The sequence below is a fragment of the Idiotropiscis lumnitzeri genome, chromosome 17 (genome assembly GCF_059441095.1).
Source record: "Idiotropiscis lumnitzeri isolate Australia: NSW breed Sydney's pygmy pipehorse chromosome 17, RoL_Ilum_1.0, whole genome shotgun sequence".
In the NCBI taxonomy this organism is placed as follows: Eukaryota; Metazoa; Chordata; class Actinopteri; order Syngnathiformes; family Syngnathidae; genus Idiotropiscis; species Idiotropiscis lumnitzeri.
The window spans coordinates 10862136-10881896 of record NC_142407.1 but is presented as its reverse complement, the minus strand read 5'-3'; the positions used below and the strand labels follow the sequence as shown (position 1 = coordinate 10881896).

At 41.4% G+C, this 19761-nt stretch overlaps 2 protein-coding genes across 3 annotated transcripts in view; both read left to right on the top strand.

Annotated features, from left to right (window-relative positions):
- The window catches only part of LOC148320210 (ryanodine receptor 1-like), a 39275-nt gene extending 25076 nt beyond the window's left edge, over positions 1-14199 (top strand). Inside the window, exons 77-107 of one of the 2 annotated variants that reach the window (XM_088280334.1) lie at positions 9-121; positions 978-1074; positions 1155-1264; positions 1346-1397; positions 1478-1570; positions 3725-3824; positions 3902-3981; positions 4046-4122; positions 4212-4285; positions 5471-5488; positions 6146-6226; positions 6306-6394; positions 6508-6636; positions 6708-6812; positions 8944-9025; positions 9111-10429; positions 10509-10591; positions 10744-10903; positions 11066-11152; positions 11297-11566; positions 11657-11787; positions 11873-11915; positions 11978-12111; positions 12197-12257; positions 12747-12893; positions 12974-13108; positions 13186-13342; positions 13481-13545; positions 13636-13736; positions 13815-13866; positions 13978-14199. In XM_088280334.1, coding sequence (XP_088136460.1) covers positions 9-121; positions 978-1074; positions 1155-1264; positions 1346-1397; positions 1478-1570; positions 3725-3824; positions 3902-3981; positions 4046-4122; positions 4212-4285; positions 5471-5488; positions 6146-6226; positions 6306-6394; positions 6508-6636; positions 6708-6812; positions 8944-9025; positions 9111-10429; positions 10509-10591; positions 10744-10903; positions 11066-11152; positions 11297-11566; positions 11657-11787; positions 11873-11915; positions 11978-12111; positions 12197-12257; positions 12747-12893; positions 12974-13108; positions 13186-13342; positions 13481-13545; positions 13636-13736; positions 13815-13866; positions 13978-14073 — 4341 coding nt within the window. In that variant the 3' untranslated portion in view covers positions 14074-14199. The remainder of the gene's footprint in view (positions 1-8; positions 122-977; positions 1075-1154; positions 1265-1345; positions 1398-1477; positions 1571-3724; positions 3825-3901; positions 3982-4045; positions 4123-4211; positions 4286-5470; positions 5489-6145; positions 6227-6305; positions 6395-6507; positions 6637-6707; positions 6813-8943; positions 9026-9110; positions 10430-10508; positions 10592-10743; positions 10904-11065; positions 11153-11296; positions 11567-11656; positions 11788-11872; positions 11916-11977; positions 12112-12196; positions 12258-12746; positions 12894-12973; positions 13109-13185; positions 13343-13480; positions 13546-13635; positions 13737-13814; positions 13867-13977) is intronic. The other variant, XM_088280335.1, reaches the window with a different exon arrangement.
- A 695-nt stretch (positions 14200-14894) lies between these two features.
- On the top strand, positions 14895-19736 carry LOC148320209 (uncharacterized). Its single transcript, XM_088280362.1, has 5 exons — positions 14895-15188; positions 16343-16601; positions 17167-17200; positions 17415-17586; positions 18224-19736. Exons 1-5 carry the CDS (start codon positions 15146-15148, stop codon positions 18568-18570), a joined length of 855 nt encoding a protein of 284 aa, XP_088136488.1. The 5' UTR covers positions 14895-15145; the 3' UTR covers positions 18571-19736.
- Positions 19737-19761: the final 25 nt, after the last annotated feature.

Here is a 19761-nt window from a genome sequence, read left to right as displayed (position 1 = left end):
TTCTACAGACGGAGCATCCATTTAAATCCAAGAAAATGGTGTGGCATAAATTGTTGTCAAAGCAGAGACGTAGGGCCGTTGTCGCTTGCTTCAGAATGACACCATTATACAACATCCCAAGGTAAAGATGTCTTAATGAACCCTCGCCAACAGCTTTAGGTACAGCTGTGCAAGATATTGTGACCCGATTCATTCATTCCGCACACAACAATAACACTATTGTTGAAACACCCTCAGGAAAACACAATCATCGAGGCTCCACTCCTAAAAATGTTGAACTGAAGAAGCCTTTCGGATTAAGGACAAGTCCAGTCCAAAATTATTATTATTATTATTATTATTATTATTATTATTATTATTATTATTATTATTATTATTAGTATTATTATTATTATTATTATTATTATTATTATTATTATTAATAATAATAATAATGAGTGAAATCTGCAATGTGGAATTGCAATAGAGAAATAATCTCTAGGCATTTCATTTTTAACATTTATGGCTCTTAATGTTTAAACTATTTAAACACAAATAGTACAAATGTTTAAACACATGATTTATTGAGGGAGAGCAAGAACAATAGATAATACAAAAATATAGTACCGTGTAACAGTGAATTGTTCCCTATGTGTTCACTTTATTATAATAAATTTATCGTCTCACAATTTATATCAATAATCATGTTGAAAAATGAACCTGTGAAATGAAATTGTTTTCAAGGCTTTGCAGGCAACTTCAAGTTTAGACCGTCTGAGAGTAAATTTCTTCTGATAGGGCTGACCATATTTGGCCACTCTTTTTTTAAATTTACTTCCCTAATGCTGTCACAAGTCTATCGTGACCGTTCTTAGATGTTCGACTTTCTTTCTGGTGTCTGCGTTGTTCTCCACTGGCCTCACAACTTCCTCTAGTTTTAGTTGTATAACTTTTAAAGTGGCGAATGAAAAGACACCGCATATGTTTTACCATTGCAGGCACAGAGCTTCCAACATGTTCCTGGAAGGCTACAAGCGCAACTGGCTTCACACCGAGGGTTACGCATTTGAAGACAGAATGATCGATGACTTGTCCGTGAGTGGCAACTAACTCTCATGTGGATTTTTCTCTTTTTCTCTCGGTTTACTCGTCTCTCGTCTCTCTGTGTGTCGCAGAAAGCCATGGAGCAAGAGGAAGGCGATGAAGAGGAGGAGAAAGAAACAAAGCCCGATCCCCTCCACCAGCTTATTCTGCATTTCAGTCGCACTGCTCTCACAGAAAAGAGGTTGGAGCGATGACAAAAGTGGTCACAACATATCTAAACATGACAAGTCTTATTTTCTCCCGGCGTCTTCTCTTATTTCAGCAAACTAGACACAGATCATCTTTATATGGCATATGCAGATATTATGGCAAAAGTGAGTCCTCATCGAGGTGATGAGTTGGCGATTCATCAAGTGGCGAATCAAGTTGACTTTTTTTTTCCTGTTCTTTTTAGAGTTGCCATATTGATGAGGAAGAAGAAGGGGGAGAGGAAGTGGTGGAAGAGGCTGAAGATGAGATGTCCTTTGAGGTGCGACAGTCAGAACTGGTAATGGGCGGCGAGGGGCTGGGCACCAGGAACACAATGGAGCGGTAGCTCTCGACGCATCGAGTGTCCTCATCATCACCACATCATTTCGCCACCATCGTTGCTCTCTCTTGTCTCCGCTTCGTCCGTCCGTCCCCCGTTTGTTTGTTGTGCTTCATTCATGTTGTGCTGCTTTATTAGGAAATAAGGAGAAAATCCCCAATCCAGATGTTTGCGCCGTGTCAACAGCGCTATTTTACACAAGTTTCTTTTAATATTGTTCAAGAACTTGAAAAAGCAGGAAAAACTTTTTTCACTTGCAAAAAGACGCCTATTCATTCTGGATTGGGTCTAATTAGATACAATCTAAGTTAATTTAGTTAGTTTAACACCAAGCTAACAATACTAATGAGAATAATTATCATCTGTGTATTTTTTTCATTTTTTTTAAGCTACGATAATTTAAACAAGGTGCAGTCAGATGTGCACTTGAGGAAAAAGAAAAATCTTTTCCTGTAATTTAACGCAACCAAGCAATGTCTTTGCTGTCCCATTCTTCTTCTTCTCTCTTTCGCTCTCGTCTCCCCCCCATGACTTCATGTAACCGCCCCCGCCTTGCTAACCTGCATCTTACTTAACCGAATGCTGCTGATCAGTGTCTCCCCCCCCCCCCCCCCCCACTCACATAGTCTACTGACAGACTACAGAGCAGAAGCGTTTGAAGAGCTAAACTCTCATGCACATAGCCCAGACCGGCGATATCAGCGTAGTCAGGTACATGATGGAGGCGAAAGGCGCGCGCAGCTTGACGCATAGCGGGTAAAACGCTGTTAGGCATACGGGGGTGGCGGGAGGTGGGCTCGGTTGTGGTGCGGGAGGTTGGGGAGGTTTAGAATGAGGGGGATGCTCTACGCTGATTTGTGATGTGGCTGAAGAGAGGAATTTCTCATCTGATTCAGAGATATTCATTCAATGGGCATTTTTTTTTCTCACTTTAAAGGTGAAGTCAACCCAAATAATTTTGATACAAGAATATGTTCTATGCAGGCCCACTGGTTGAAACATGGCATTCTGATTTATATTGCGTTTGCGGGATGTGAGTTAAGCAGCAAAATCCATCCCTTTTTGTCCATCTCGTGGGGCGGCCATTTTGTCATTTCTGTCGACTGAAACTGACATCACAGTTGCGCAGGCTTCAGCTAACGATCGATCAATCATAGCTCCGCTTGAGAAAACAGGGGAACGTCATTTGTTGTTACCCGAGCAACTGTGATGTCATTTTTATTGGACAGAAATTGACAAAATGGGCGCCCCGTGAGATGACTAGAAAGGGCTGAATTTTTCTGCTTAACACATATTCCACAAAGGCAAAATTTTTCGACCAGTGGGCCTACATAAAACATTTTATTGCAGATTATTTTTGGCGGTTGACTTCCCCTTTAAATGACATTCTGCATCCGGTTGGCTATACTTTACACTGTCAGAAAAAAAGTACATCAGTGGTATCGTTCAAGGTGCAATAATCTCAAATTGCAAATTAGTTTTATGGGATTCCAATTCCTCCTTGAGGTTCACAAATTCTCACAACAACTATCAAATGTACTCCTATTTCTGACCGTGTAGGAATTCTCTAAAATGCCAAAGAAATATCTCCGACGCAGAGGGATTGCAGCTCTTGTCCGCATTGTCCGGACAAAAGCTGCAAGCTTCATGGCTGCGATGTGTGGCCCTTGCTGCTTCCTGTAGTCTAACGCTTGCTCCAGCCAGCAAACGTGAAAAAGTAGTGTTGTGACTCCACCACTAATAAAGTGAGCTGGGAGAATGTGCGCATGAACCCGACCGATACGTAGAATAGTAGACCGTCGTAACCCGTTATTTTTGCATTTCCGCGTGAATAAAGTCTAAATTATGGAACATTTAAGATAAACTGGTAAGTTTATGTTGCATAGATAAAAAAAAATCCTTACGGACTTGAATGAAAGGCGTATGAATGTGAGTTTTTGCAAGAATATAAATGGATAGAATGAATTTTATCGTTGTGATTGAGTAGAAATGTGAAATTCCCGCTTTGAGAAATGACATTTCGAACCTTGCCACATTATAAATTCTATCCATTTACATTCTAAACGTGCAAGACTTCAAAGTGGCTCGTATTCATCATGTTGTCGGCCGCAGGAGAAAGAAATGGAGAAACAGCGACTCCTTTACCAGCAGTCCAGGCTTCACAATCGTGGCGCTGCCGAGATGGTCTTGCAGATGATCAGCGCCTGCAAAGGTGGACTTGCTCTTCCCATTCGATTGTTCATGCTGCCCTAATTCTGACTTTTTATTACGACGTATTTCCTCTTGTAGGCGAGACAGGCCCGATGGTGTCTACAACCCTCGAACTGGGTATCTCCATTCTTAATGGTGGAAATAGCGAAGTTCAACGGGTAAGCCCTTATTTCCGTTCAACATCAGAGACTCTCATGAACTTTTTTGTTACTCGTTTCCCAGAAAATGCTGGAGTACCTGAGGGATAAAAAGGACGTTGGTTTCTTTTTGAGTGTCCAAGCCTTGATGCAAACGTGCAGGTTTGTTTTCAAATGACGGAATGAATATAAAGTGGCGTCACTTCATCCATGTGGAGATTGTCGGGATACTTTGCTCGCATTGTGCGCAGTGTCCTGGACCTGAATGCTTTTGAGAGGCAGAACAAGGCTGAGGGCCTCGGCATGGTCTCAGAGGAGGGCACTAGTAAGTTTCTTTTTCCTTTCAATGACATTTTTTTTTTGTCGGCAGGCAAATTGCCATTATGAATAAAATCATATTACATGTTGCCATGTTTTTGTGTGCACAATCAGTGGAGGGATAAATACAAATGTATGTTGTTCATGTCTATGGTATGACGTTCGACTGGACACGCAGATTTATCAAATGCAGATTATTAAAAAAAAAATCTGCTAAAATTTTCATTCTTGATTGTCAGTAACAGCGAAATGGAAGATATTTTGTACACAAAGGCAATGAAAAATGTTAGTGTCCCTAATTTTATGACCAGGGACTGTTTTCCTTGCGTTTGCTCGTCTTTAAACGTGACATTTAATCTGAAATCTGCGCAAATTCAAATGTGCAAATAATAAAAAAAATTTTTTTTTAAAAAAAGCATGACTAAAATTTGAAATAAACAAACCAGTGCGCAAACAAACAAACAAACATAACCACAAGAAGAAATTCATTCACATTGTTTCTGATTGAGTCTGAATTATGACTTACGTAACATGTTCAGTGGCATTAAAAATAAATAAATAAATAAATGAATTGGCATCCGCCGAGCATCTCAGTCGGGACTCAATTCAGATGATGCATCAATTTCCACCTCAGGTCAAGCCCGTAATCATCTTACATGGATGACTTCCTCATGATTATTTCATCCGATCCCTTTTTCATAGTAAAGACATTGAAATGTTTTTTTTTTGTGCAACACCATCAAAATATTAAAAAAAAAGAAAAATAGATGTACCATATTTAGTTATAATTTAATAAGTCCAAATATTAGCGCAACATTTGAAATAAGACTTGAATAACTTTGTACTTTGCCCCCCCCTCCATTCGATTGATCAAATCTTTATTTGATTGAATGATTTGTTCCCTAACCGAAAAGAAAATATCATTAACACTTGAATAAGTGTTAATGAATTCATTATTTTCTGATTCCTGGTAGTTTCTCTTTTAGTCCTCATCTGCATTTGACTTCCTCATCAGATTGCAGAATTTCGTTTAAACTGTCGCTGGGTGAACTTTGCCATGGGCTGTTGTTAATCCCCCCCCCCTCCTCCTCCTCATCTCTCCGTCGTCTACGGTTGTCAACACACTGATCCTCTCTCCCTATCCCCACCATCACTGCCACCTCTCCCTCGTCCATCCTTTCATGGTCCTCAGAGTTGAGCCGAGATCGGGGTAAATCATCGTCAGTCCATCTGCCTCCCCATTTCCTCTCTTTTTACGCCCTAACGCGGCCTCTCCACTAAGAGAGGATGTCACTCATCTTTACAGCTTGCGCCCCTCCTCTCATTTTGTGTTCATCCTAACAGGATATGAATGTAATCTGGTTGAGTGTGCTCATCTTAATCTGCATTTGTTTTGTGGGTGACACCTAACATCCTGGAATGAGTTCTCGTGACAATTTAGTAGGATTTCGTATGGAAAGTGAAAAGAACAGAAAGTTTTATGTATTATATCTGTCATTGAAGCTATGTTTTTGTTCCTATTTTTTTTTATTTGTGAGCAGAACCAAAACCAAAAATATAAAGCAGTCCTGATGAAATCAACTTTTATCGTAAATATGATCATGATTTCTTGATTTTTTTATGTTAGGCCAGCCCACCACTGCTCTATACAGTACAGTACTTCACTGAGTGGCCAATCTAAAATTTCAAATGCTATATTTGCTAGAATGATTAATCTGCTGCAAATGACCAGTTCACCGCTGAGTGCTGCAGTGTTGTGAAAAAAAAAAAGCAAGTTCATATTTTCTTCCCCGTGTCACTCGTTCTTTAATTTATGTGACAAAAAATCTACGTCATTGTTTGATTTTCAAACCTTTCATTGATTTAGATGAGAAGGTGATGGCTGATGACGAGTTCACCTGTGACCTCTTCCGCTTCTTGCAGCTGCTCTGCGAGGGTCACAATAACGGTGAGCGTGGAGAATATTTCTGAAGTTGTCGTTGCAGAATTGTGAGCGGTTACTAAAATGATCTGCGTTCTGTCTGCAGACTTTCAGAACTACTTGAGGACGCAGATAGGAAGCACAACAACTATTAACATCATCATCTGTACGGTCGATTACCTGCTCAGACTGCAGGTTCTCCAAATGAAGCTGTTCATCCTCATGTTTTTTTTTTATTCTTTTTTTTTTTTTTTTAAATCACGATATTCCGCTTCATCTCATTATTATGCCGTCTTTTCTCTGCGAAGGAATCAATCAGCGACTTCTACTGGTATTACTCTGGCAAGGATATCATCGATGAGCCAGGAAAGAAGAATTTCTCCAAAGCAATGACAGTCGCCAAACAAATTTTTAACAGTCTAACTGAATATATTCAGGTAAAAAAAAAAATATCTTATTTTCTGTCTTATTTTTGCTCCTCCTATGTAAAGTGAAACTCTCCCCGCAGGGCCCGTGCACGGGTAACCAGCAGTCTCTGGCCCACAGCCGGCTGTGGGATGCCATTGTGGGCTTCCTCCACGTCTTTGCTCACATGATGATGAAGCTGGCCCAGGTACGATTCTGCCACTTGGCTCTCATCAGCTCTATCATGAGCCTTGTTGCCATTATAAAACTCCTTTCCTAGTAAACTAGAAACGATATGTGTATCACCGAAACGTCACATCACTACTTTTACTCCATGTGTCCTAATGACATCCAATACAAGAGGCATCAAAAATTGCTTTCCTTTTTCTACTGCTTCCAAAATTCTCAATTTTGTAAATTCAGTATTTTATTTTGATGCGCCTCTGGTATTATATCTCATTAGATCGTGTAATGTGCTCAGCCAACTCTATATGGCAGGATCGTGTGTCATGTGTTCTGTGTGCTACTCGTGGTTGTTTGCTAGGCTAGAGCTTTTACTCGGTATCTGACCAACCTTCGCTCGGCGGAAGTCTGAAAGACGGGACATCGATTCCAATCAGTCGTCCGCACGTACACAAGCATAAATAATAAAATCAATGATGGCTGGATTCCGTTTAACTGCTTAGGTGTCTGCATCTTGTTGTGCATGCAGCTCACTGTCACACTCATGGCTGTCATGGGTCACTTCAACGCAGCCATTGTTGATGTTATTACACATACGTGAGGTTATTTTGATCGAGCATATTTATATAATGGCGTTTTTTTTCCTAACGGTTTATTACATGTTAAATAATGACGATATGAACTTCTGGTGTTTCTATTAAAAAGTAAAAGATGATTTTTTTTTTCATTTGCAAATGTGCAGTAAAACTTGATATAAACATGACAGGCATTTTTTTTTTTTCATTTTCACGCGGTCACATAGCATTTTGTGCAACGATCATTCTGAATTGATTGGCATGACTACAAGAGCATGCGACATGTATCAAAATAACGGAAATACTCTTAGGAATTAATCTGTAAATTGTTGAAAGTATATGTGACAAAATATATTTCAGGCAAGTTTTTTTTTTTTCTTGTATGTTGTAATTGTTTAAAGGCTGAATCTTTTATTGATTATTTAAACTGTCTTCCACATGTTCAATGCAGGGTAAAGTATGTATTCACTTTATTTATCTATTGATGTGATAATGTGTTTGTTATTTATTCCGCATTGGTTTCACCTCTCAGGCTGTTTTTATACACCTGCTTGAATTGAAAAAAAAAAAGGTATTTTCTTCTTTATGGAATTTTGGTATTCTGGGAAAAGAATCAAATAGAATTCGGCAAAATTGCTATGCAATAACACTTTTCCCCTCCACTTGTAAATGTAACATCTGCTAAAACGAGAGTACGCCTCTCCACACAATGTTGAGAATTTGCCTAAAGGCAGACATGTCACACAAATTATCACGAGGGCGTGGACATTGTAGCTCATTCCTAAAAGGTTTTCCAGAACAAAAATACAACAATAAAGAAGTCCCACTGATGCACGTTTCAAAACATTCCCCGACATATGAACAGAGAACACTTACGATAACAAAATCATTGCTTGTTGCATTTTTCTGTCATTCTAAAGTTGTATATTTGACGAGATTTATAATAACTTTATTATAATAAGTGGTTATTTTAAAAATTATTATTATTACATATTTTTTTTAATTAATTTAAACATTTTAAAAGCAAATTTAAGCAAATTCCCACAAACACAAAGCGAATAAAACAGTCTTACATTATGCATTAGAAAAATGTCGGACAACGAAGCAGGCGCTTACAAAACGTCCTGAGAAAGTGACTGACTTTTAACCACTACTGTTCCCGTCCACGTTTTAATAAACTTTAATATTCTGCTGTTGGAATAAACATTTGAATGAGACACTCACTCGTGTGTGCGTTTCATATTTAACAAGCTTTGCGATTCACGTCGCCATCAAGACTTTCACTAATTATTAACCTGCTGCAAAATGTTTCTTCACTTGTGCTGTGATTCTTTTTTGGTGGCGTCTTCTTTGAATTTAACTCCACCCGAGTGCAGCAAATATTTGTCTACTTCGGCAATAGGGCACCGTTATTGTCAGATAATACTCTATAATAACTGGTGGGGGAGTCCTACTTGTGTTTTCTGCTTCCCCCTTCCCAGTGGCTGCATCTCCTACCGTAATTCTGAACTCCTTAATATGTTGCGAGGAAATGCAGTCATTTTTATAATCGGTTGCCTGATTTTTTTTTTTTTCCTGCAGGATTCAAGCCAGATTGGTCTGCTGAAAGAACTTCTGGACCTGCAGAAAGACATGGTGGTCATGTTGCTTTCGCTGCTAGAGGGTAAACAGTGCAGTCAGCCTTGTACTTGTCAAATTATAATTATTATTTTTTTTTTTTCTTAAAGCGCTTATGTTGCGTCCCTCAGGGAATGTGGTGAACGGCACCATCGCCCGTCAGATGGTGGACATGTTAGTGGAGTCATCCAGCAACGTGGAGATGATCCTAAAGTTCTTCGATATGTTCCTCAAACTGAAAGACATCGTGGCTTCCGATGCTTTCCGGGATTACATCACAGACCCTCGGGGGCTCATCTCCAAGAAGGACTTCCAGAAGGCCATGGACAGCCAGAAGCAGTACTCCCCTTCCGAGATCCAGTTCCTTCTGTCTTGCTCCGAGGCGGATGAAAACGATATGATCAACTACGAGGAATACGCCAGTCGCTTCCAGGAGCCCGCCAAAGACATCGGCTTCAACATCGCCGTGCTGCTCACCAACCTGTCCGAGCACGTTCCTCACGACACCCGACTGCAGAACTTCCTGGAACAAGCCGAGAGCGTGCTCAACTACTTCCGCCCCTTCCTGGGCCGTATTGAGATCATGGGCGCCAGTCGCAAGATTGAGCGCATCTACTTTGAGATCAGCGAGGTCAACCGCCGACAGTGGGAGATGCCGCAAGTCCGAGAGTCCAAGCGACAGTTCATCTTCGACGTGGTCAACGAGGGCGGCGAGTCGGAGAAGATGGAGATGTTTGTCAACTTCTGCGAGGACACCATCTTTGAGATGAATATTGCCTCGCAGATTTCGGAGCAGGAAGAAGAGGAGAAGGGCGAGGACGAGGATGAGCTCGAGGAAGCGGCAGGGGAGGGAGGAACAGCGGCGGCCATCGGAGCGGGAGAAGAGGACACTAACGGCGAGGAGGCGGCGCCCGAGTCCAGCTCGGCCTTTGCCGACTTCATCAACAGCATGTTGAGCTTCTTCAGCATTTTCACCTTCCGTAATCTCCGCCGGCAATATCGGCGAGTGAGGAGGATGACTTTGAAAGAGATCGTGGTGGCCCTGTCCACCTTCTTCTGGACCGTCCTCGTGAGCATCCTGCACTTCTTCTACAACGTGTGCAAAGGCTTCTTTATGATAATCTGGCACGCCCTGTTTGGAGGCGGCTTAGTGGAGGGAGCTAAAAATATCACGGTGACGGAGATTTTGGCCAGCATGCCGGATCCAACGCAGGATGACGTGCACGGCGATGGACCAGGGGAACCGGGCATCGGGGAGGAGCAAGACACGGGCGGGGTTACGGACACCGGAGAGACCGGTAGCGGGGAAGAGGAGGAGGAGGATACCCAGGAGAAGGAAGGCGGGCGGGTCCCTGGAATCGATGCCCCTGGCGGTCTTGGTGACATGGGCGTCGAGGCCCCGGTTGAGCCGCCCACTCCGGAAGGGACGCCTATAACAAAGAGGAAAATGGTACGTGGTCACCCTTTGTAAGGGTAAACAAAGCACTGTGAGCTTCATAACCACTTTGCGTGGTTTGCTTCTATCACAGCAGCCAGAAGAGGCCGATGCCAGCCAGAAGCCTCCAGAACCAGCACCTGTTGAGGAAACGCCCCCCGAACCAGAGAAGGCCGAGTATAGCACTTCATTGCATTGTCTCTTTGTCCATTTGGCACATGTTGAAAATATATATATACAAATCAAGTGATACACTACCTTCAATCATGTTTCTGTTCAATAATATTCTAAAAAACAAGCATATGGTAACAAGCGTGCTGCATTTTCAGTGTTGAAAATGGCGAGAAAGCAGAGAAACAATGTGAAAGTCGCGCAAAAGTGGATGCCAAGGAACCGAAGAAATCGGCGGTGAAAAAAGAAAAGAAGCCCAAGAAGGGAGGCGGATTCCAAATCTGGACCGAGCTGGAAACTCAGAGAAATAAATTCATGGTGATTTTATTCTTAATTTTTTTTATTTCCTCACAATCATTGCTATGACTTCCATTTTATATTTTTTTCCAATGATAATAGAATTATTGTTCTGTCTATTCACTTTTCTTTGGCATAGAAAATGGACGACTGGCTCATGAATATTTTCTTTGTCCTTGATAGAACTACCTTTCCAGAAACTTCTACAACCTGCGATTTCTGGCTCTGTTCCTCGCTTTTGCATTGAACTTCATTCTGCTCTTCTACAAAGTGAGCTAATGTGTTCAAAACTGTATTGTTAGATTTTTTTTTTTTTGGGGGGGGCGGGGGGTTGTTTTTCGTACAGTATTTAGTTTCCCTAAGTGAGTGCATGTCAAACAACTTCATGATATTCCCATTGCGCGTTTGCCGCAGGTGTCTGACAGCCCGCCTGAAAGCGAAGACGTGGAAGGATCTGGGCTGGCGGAAGGAAGCGGCTTCTTCGACGGCTCCGGTCTCTTTGATGGTTCCGGCGATGAGGGCGACGGTTCTGGAATGAGCGACGGGGATGAGGATGAAGAAGATGTGCCGCTGTATTTCTACTTGGAGGAGAGCACCGGCTACATGCAGCCCACGCTGTCCTTCCTCGCCATTCTCCACACGATCATCTCCTTCATCTGCATCATTGGCTACAACTGCCTCAAAGTGGGCGCGACTTCAATGTGGCCTTTCAATTTGATGCCGTGGAATCGGTCCACTATCAGAATTTTATTTTTTTTTTTCTCTCAAAATCAGATTCCACTGGTGATTTTCAAACGGGAGAAAGAACTTGCAAGAAAGCTCGAGTTTGATGGCCTCTACATCACGGAGCAGCCGGAGGACGAAGACATCAAAGGCCAGTGGGATCGACTGGTCCTGAATACGCCGTATGTGGAAAAACACATCAGTTGTCTCGCGTACGTTCATCTCTAAAATAAATTCCGTCCATCATGTGTCCTGTTCCCCTAACAGCTCTTTCCCCAACAACTACTGGGATAAGTTTGTCAAACGAAAGGTGAGTTGATCTGCCTCGCTGTTAAAATGCAATTTTTGCTCAAATACAATGTGTGTCTCCAGGTTTTGGATAAATACGGAGATATTTACGGACGGGAACGGATCGCGGAACTTCTGGGAGTCGACTTGGCGTCCTTGGATGTGAGTCAGCAGCATGAAAAGAAACAAGAGGAATCGGACAACTCAACGTTTGCTTGGTAGGCAACTCAGATAAATAAGATGCCGGAGAGATATATTAGATGATAAGGAGATGTGGTCGAAATGTGTGTTTTGTCTTTTCAGGGCTACTGCCATCGACGTCAAGTACCAGATCTGGAAGTTTGGGGTTGTGTTCACAGACGGTGTAAGCACAATGATCTCGCGTCATTCAGGCCACACAAAGCAAACGTGCTCACGCCTCGAAAAATCTTAACCAATAGCGAAAATTAAATGTTGCCTTTACAAAGACATCGATGCTCAGTTATAGTTGGAGAAACACGTTCCAAAACAACAAGAATAAAGATATTTCTGTTGGTCAGAGTAGGATGTTAAAGTTCCGGGCCCTCACCTCATTTTATGGGGCCCGGAAAAGTAAATCAACTTTCGATTTAAACCACACTTGCTGAAATCTGTCAAATTCTTAAATGTGTTATAAATAATGTCAAGATTTTCTAAGATTGTTGTGCTACCCTTTTTACAGGAACTTCAACAATCAATTACACAACAAACCACTATCCTTGCCTTCTCATTTCAAAACTAGTCTATCACTCTCTTGTGTATTATGTGCTAACACGGTGAGATTATTCCACATTTTAATTACAAGTAACCCGATTTTTTTTTTAATGTCTTCCAGACCTTCCTTTATTTGTGTTGGTACCTGATTATGTCCCTGCTGGGCCACTACAACAACTTCTTCTTCGCATGCCATCTGCTGGACATCGCCATGGGCGTCAAGACCCTCCGCACCATTCTTTCCTCGGTGACACATAACGGAAAACAGGCAAGTGAAAAAATAAATAAATAAAATGAAAGCAGCGCTCTATTTTGCAGCCAGTAACTGCTCTTCTTTTCTCCTTCTAGCTGATGATGACAGTGGGCCTGCTGGCGGTGGTGGTGTACCTGTACACGGTGGTGGCCTTCAACTTCTTCCGCAAGTTTTACAACAAGAGCGAGGACGAGGATGAACCCGATATGAAATGTGACGACATGATGACGGTGAGTCGCTGTCGAGCTGCGACGAGCCTCCACGACGTGCGTAATTTATTTATGTATTTATTTTTTGCTCTCTCCAGTGCTACCTGTTCCACATGTACGTGGGAGTACGCGCTGGCGGAGGCATCGGGGATGAGATTGAGGATCCCGCCGGGGATGAATATGAGTTATACAGGGTGGTCTTTGACATAACGTTCTTCTTCTTTGTTATCGTCATCCTGCTGGCCATCATTCAAGGTGAAAAAAAGCAGACGACACATTAGCAACACTTGGAGAGGACTAATAAACAATTTAACCTAATAAACATATTGCTGAACAAATATTTATCAAAAAGCATGTCGATCAAAATTGAGTATTTCAACATGTGTGCTGCAGGTTTGATCATTGACGCATTTGGAGAGCTCAGAGATCAGCAAGAGCAGGTTAAAGAAGACATGGAAGTATGTTAACGAAATCACGACTCGGCAGTGTCGCAACAAAATAAGTACAAGGTGGTTTACGTTCTTTTTTGTGTTGTTGTTCATCTACAGACGAAATGCTTCATTTGCGGCATTGGGAGCGATTACTTTGATACAACACCACATGGATTTGAGACTCACACACTGGATGAGCACAACTTGGCCAACTACATGTGAGTGTTTCCTGTGAGATCATGTGAGTATTTTTACGCAGACGACGATGTAACATTCAAATGTGCGGTCCATTTCAGGTTCTTTTTAATGTACTTGATCAACAAAGATGAGACCGAACACACTGGACAGGTGAGCGCTATGAATTTTCTCAATTAATTTATATTATAATTTTTTGGGGCCTTTTTGGCGAGAGGCATAAAATTTCCTCTTTATTTTATTTTATTTATTTATTTATTTTAGGAGTCATATGTGTGGAAAATGTACCAAGAGCGGTGCTGGGACTTCTTCCCTGCTGGAGACTGCTTCCGAAAGCAATATGAAGATCAGTTGTCTTAGTCTTGAAGTGCACTTTCAGCTTCTTTTTATTATTGTGGATTGTTCTGACATTTAAAAAAAAAAAAAATGCCAAACTGGACGAATATGCAATTCAGCAATTTAAAAATTTCTGGTAATTTTGTGTTTTACTAATCATTTGTTTGTTGAATCTGTTTATAGAGGAAAGGATGACACAATTTTCGTTTTAATAGCGCCTTAATAAGAACCCGAATTGTGCCATGTCATCTATGCAAAAATGATTATTTATTCAAGTTCAGATATTATTTATTGGTTTGAATAGATGTGTTTTCTGTGCAAATGCAGAATATTTATTGAACTCTTCTCAAATGGTGATCAACGAATTGTTGTGATCTTATCATTTTTGGTTTTGTGTACTCAAATGCGGGTCCATATGACTGCAACTCAGAATAAAAGACAACAGAATAATAAAAAAAAAAAAAAAGACTTGTGACTTTTTCATGTATTTACTCACGATTGTGCTGACTTGAGTAATGTCGACGCCTCAGCAGGTTTTTCGCTGCCCTTTGGATGAGGAACGAGCTGAAGAGGGTTTAGAGGTTTTAACCTCTTTAGCCCAAAACACAACTGTAATTACGTAATCACAACACTGTACAGACGCACGCTCGTCGGCTACTTCGTTAGCTACAACTGCAATTTCGAATCGATTCCTAATACGGTCCGATACAAGAGCCTGAGCAAATATAATTCCGTTACGACAACAACAATGCTCAGTTTGAGCTCTGATGTTGGGACTTGAGAGTGTGTGTCCGAAGGGCTTGAGGTCTGGGCTCTGGTTTTGCCGCACCAGACTCAACCTTGTTTTGCTTGGTCCGTAAATGATTCTGATGCAACTCTTGTATCGGCTCTTGTTAGTTTTGCCGTGTTGATGTTATGAAATGAGAGGCAAGGCAATATGAGTGAGCGCTTGTGCGTGCCGTTACAACCTCTTCTGATGCGAAAGCGGCCGAACGTCCCAGCTGAATGAGGATTAAGGCATTAAAACTCACATGGAGCCTCATGTGCTTTCCACTCGTCCTGCGCTGTCAGTCAGTCGTACTCGGCTGCCGTCAGCATGAACGTCTCGGGGATCCATCAAGGAACACTGCGGATGTACGGTGAGTCCAAGTAATAATTTGTACATTTTTGGGGGGGATATTATGGCTATTTTTTTGTGTCAATCTTGCAGTTTCTTGATGTTTTTATGATTATCTGCATACATTTTATTACTTTTTTTCCCTGATTCCTCTCATCAACAAAATGAATAGGTATTGCTTCATTTTTGCGCACAAATTGAATGTGCACTTAAAAGTCACAGTCATGTTTTATACTGCATGGAGAAATTTAGATTAGACTGCAGTTGTGTGTTTTTAATCATCCACTTTTATTTCATTAAGCACAGTATGTTTTTGCCTGTATGCGTGGTGCATATCCAGATGTGAGGGTGTGATTTTGATAGAGGCACGCGCTTATTTTTATGGTCTGATTGGTGCAGTGCGTTGATCCGCCAAACATCTGACTGCCTCTAATCTGTTGACAGTGTGTTCATGCTGTAATCCAGCAGCTCCTCATGTTCCCATTTTCTATGCCAGCGTTTCCCAAGATTTACTGACCTGAAACACATATTTTCATTTTTTTGGTTTGCTTGTTTTACAGAATATCATCAGAAAATATTGTCTGAAATAGTATGTGAAGTGAATTAATGATATCATATAATGCAAAAAAAATGATGACTTTAGTTGACAAGAAAGCTACTATTGTTTTTGTTTTTTTTACTAGGAGGGTAGATGTATACAAAGGTTAATAGCCATTTAATAGAATCGTATTTAATTGTTTCTCTTCTCACTATACCTTACTGGCATAGCAAAATGAACAAAGGCGCATTAACTATCTTGTGATTTATCAATAGTATTTGTTTGGTAACGTGTTGACGCGCCACTATGTCGCTGAATGACGTCACTAGTGTGCGCCCGAATTGAATGTGCTCCTGTGAATAAATCACTTCCTGACCAATTAATTAAAATTTGATCAATTGATCTCTTATGGCTCACTAATAATGTGGTTGGGAAGCACACTGATCTTCGTAAAAAAATAAATAAATAAAAAATAAAAAAAAAAGACCAATCTGCTACTTCCATGACCAAAATTAGGTGTTGTTTTATACAAAACAATGTTTGTTTTTTTCTTGAACTGTTTTTATACGGTGTCTTTAAAATAATGCTTTTTGGAGTGGGCAAACTGAGACCTGATTTTTTTCCCCTCTGCTGTTAAGGTGGATTTCTTTTCAAACAATGGAAGAAGCGGTTCCTGCTGCTGACAGCTGAAGGCAGCCTCCTCGTGTGTCACCATGCTTCAGCTGCACCTGACCAGCTGGTCCTCTTGCAAAGCAGCTGCGAGGCCATCGTGGAGGGCAAGGAGATCCTCGACCTGCCAAAGCTGCCCGCCGGAGGCAGCCGAGATTGCTGTTTCGCCCTCATTCTGACCCAAAATAAATACCTGCTTCTTCTCACCGACACTCCTGCTGACTGCAGGTTTGATGGCCCCGCCCACTCCTGTTAGCCACAGGCTATGTGTTTGAATGCTTGGGCAGAACCAAGCCTAGTATACTTGGCTTGTTTTCTGCTGGGGTTTTTTTTAGTGGTTGTTACCATTCATAAATTGAAAGTAGCATTAATGGACATAAATAAACGTAGTTTTATAATATTGTGTTGTGCATTTACAAAAATGCAATTGCTAGGCTGTTCTTCCACAACAAAACAAAATGAGATCATTGAGAGGAAATCAATTAAATGGTATTGACATCAGGTATCTTCAAAGATCATAGCACAAATTTTGCTTGGATTGCTCAGAATGTGATCAACTATACCACTCACAGTCACTAGGGGGCATAATTTCATTTTACAGTGGACTGTACATTGGGAATACTTTGATATGCTGTGACGTATCATCCGTCTTTATAGTGCTCAAAGTTTTTAATTTATGACTAAAATGTGTTTAAATTGTTTACACGCTCCTAATTTAGCTTGCCACGACCTCTGTATGAGATGCAAGAAGAAAAGTGTCTTTTATTTATTTAGTATTTTTTTTCCTTTGCAGTCAGTGGCTGAATGTGTTGAAAAAGGTGAAACAGGTGAGTCAGACCTTTGTCAATTTATATCAGATATTTTTCACACATGATGATAAACAAATTCGAGGGGTTAAGCAGCCAGAAGAGATATCAGAAAACAATGAGCGCAACCAAAGTCATATCAACAGTAACAGATTTTGTGAATATAAATGTCCTGCACCAAATTGTTCATATTTACGTGCTTGTAAATTCAAACCTTGTGTTTCTTTGCCCACAGAGTGTCTCATCACCTCTCGGTCTCTGCAAGCGCCATCAGGTGCCGCCGCTTTGCATTGCCCTCAAAGATCTCATTCCCGACCAGATCCAGGACAAAGAGCCACCGACTGCGCCAGTCAGCAATGGAGAGGCTCCTTCTCCGGGGCCCCTGAGTGGATCCCCGAAGGATAAAGGTCAGCTTGAACGCTTGTTAACAACACTCTTCTCCATGCTGTTGTATTTAGAAGACAAGTTTATTTTTATTTCACACACTCTTAAAACTGTTGGATCAAAAGTAACCCAAACTGGGTGAAATATCAAATCTTGCATTCGGTCCAAAAAGGACTGAGCAAATGCTGGGTTATTATACCCAGCTCAACCCAACACATTGGGTCATGATTTTGATACAATAAAGAGCAGAAACTACCCACTGTGTTGAGTTAAAGCTACCAAGAAATTGCTCACTAGATTCTAAATATGGCTGTAGTTTTCAAATAATATTCATTTTATTGCCATTGTTTTCTGAGAAGCAGCAAGTTTTTCCAGTTAGGTTTGTCTCCGTGAGTCACTCGCCCAACATAACTGTCAAAAATGACAACCAGCTTGAGCTCTTTAGCCCGCCCAAAATGCGATTTTCAACCTATTTTGCTCAGTCAAAATTATGAACCCAACTTTGGGTGACCAGAACCCAGTCTGCTCAAAATCCACAGCTAGTGTGGTCAGAAAAACAACCCGTCATTTTTTTTTTTTTTTAGTCCGCGCTCTAAAATGCAAGCCTGTACATGCATATATACATAGACTTAAATATTTGTTGCCGCTTGCGTCAAACAGGCAGGAGCTCCCCACGCACAAAGAATTACAAAGGAGGGGGCCACTCAGCGGGCTGCCTGCGTCACGGCACCATCAACAACGCCCAGGCAGTGAGGGCGGTGTACCTGCTGATGGGCGGGGCCGCGGCCTCTTCCGCTATGGGCTACTTAGGCGCGTGCTCGCCCTCCGGCCTGGACGCCAAAGCAGCCGACCTGCCCCTCAACGCAGACTTCTCAGATATCGGGGGGCCGGCGGGGGTATACCACACCGACAGCCCCGCCATCACCTCCCCTCACTTCAACAGCTTTGACTTTGAGATGGCAGACGCCGACTTCAATGCTTTTGATTGCGGTGGTTTTACTTTTTGATGAGCTGCTGCTTGCTGTTGGATGATGCTGTGAAAATGTCATGACAGGAACGCCGTTTGAGCATTTATTCCATATCAGCTTGAAGTTGTTGTACTAGTAGCCTACTGTCCTTTTCCTCGCTAGTAAGACGATTCAGCGCACTAGTAGCACAATTCTTTTTTTTTTTTGCAATTCATTTTGTAGTTAGGGGAATTATATCAGAGTAAAAGTATCTGTTTTATACAAGTAAAGTACAGACGTGTGATAATTCTACTTCAATACAGTAACAAGGCACTTGTGCTGTTACAAGACTGACTACATGTTACTAGTGAGGCTAACTATGCACAAGTTGACAACTACATGCTACTAGTGGCATTATAAAACTCCACTACTGCACAGAGATGCTCACAATTTTGCCTCACTTGTAACATGTAAGTGTTCTACTCGTGCACCCTAGTCATTTTACTAGTACACAGAAACTGTTTTTACCATTCAAACATCAATATCCTTGATATCCAGCTTGAAGTCGGGGTACTAGTACACTGATAAAAAAAAACTAATGAACGCACAACCACGTCTTACTAGACATCACTAGTGAAGTGACTAGAGGACACCCAAAGAACAACTACGCTACTCGTGAGGCAAAACTGTGCACTAGTTGCTGCTAGTACTCCTCCAGATGCACTACATGTTAACTATTACAATTGTATAATGTCACCAGTTGTACTAGTAGCCTGCATTTGAAACTAGTACAAAGTTTTGCCTCACTAATCATGTGTTGTTTTTCTACAAGTGCTCCCTCGTCGTTCTACTAGTGCGCTAAATTGTGATTGCACTTGTGCATGAAGCTGGCTATCAACTAAAAAAATGACCACACTCCTGTCACCATGGCAACCAGTACAAACAATAGGCTTTGTGCGTAACCTTGTGTCATTTAATAACATCATCGGCACTGTCAGTGATTGTGAATACTAGTATTAGAATTCTGTCATTTTTTTCCAACTGGTGTAGAATCCATGCCCAAGGATTGCTATCGCTGAATTGTCCCCAAACCTTGTCATCGATTGTTTGTCCAAATGTGTACTCATGACATTTGTACAGTACTTTAATTTAAAAGTCATCATATTTTATGTTGCTGTACAAAATTTTAAATGGAATCAAACTGATTAAAGTAAATAAGGAAATATGCTGCTTGTCTCTGCTGTCATTGCA

Bases quoted from the DNA above. Each gene is read 5' to 3' on its own strand.
- LOC148320209 (XM_088280362.1), top strand. From the start codon at position 15,146: ATGAACGTCTCGGGGATCCATCAAGGAACACTGCGGATGTACG. The intron at 15,189-16,342 runs GTGAGTCCAAGT...TCTGCTGTTAAG, and splicing joins AGGAACACTGCGGATGTACG to GTGGATTTCTTTTCAAACAA. The intron at 17,587-18,223 runs GTCAGCTTGAAC...TGCGTCAAACAG, and splicing joins TGGATCCCCGAAGGATAAAG to GCAGGAGCTCCCCACGCACA.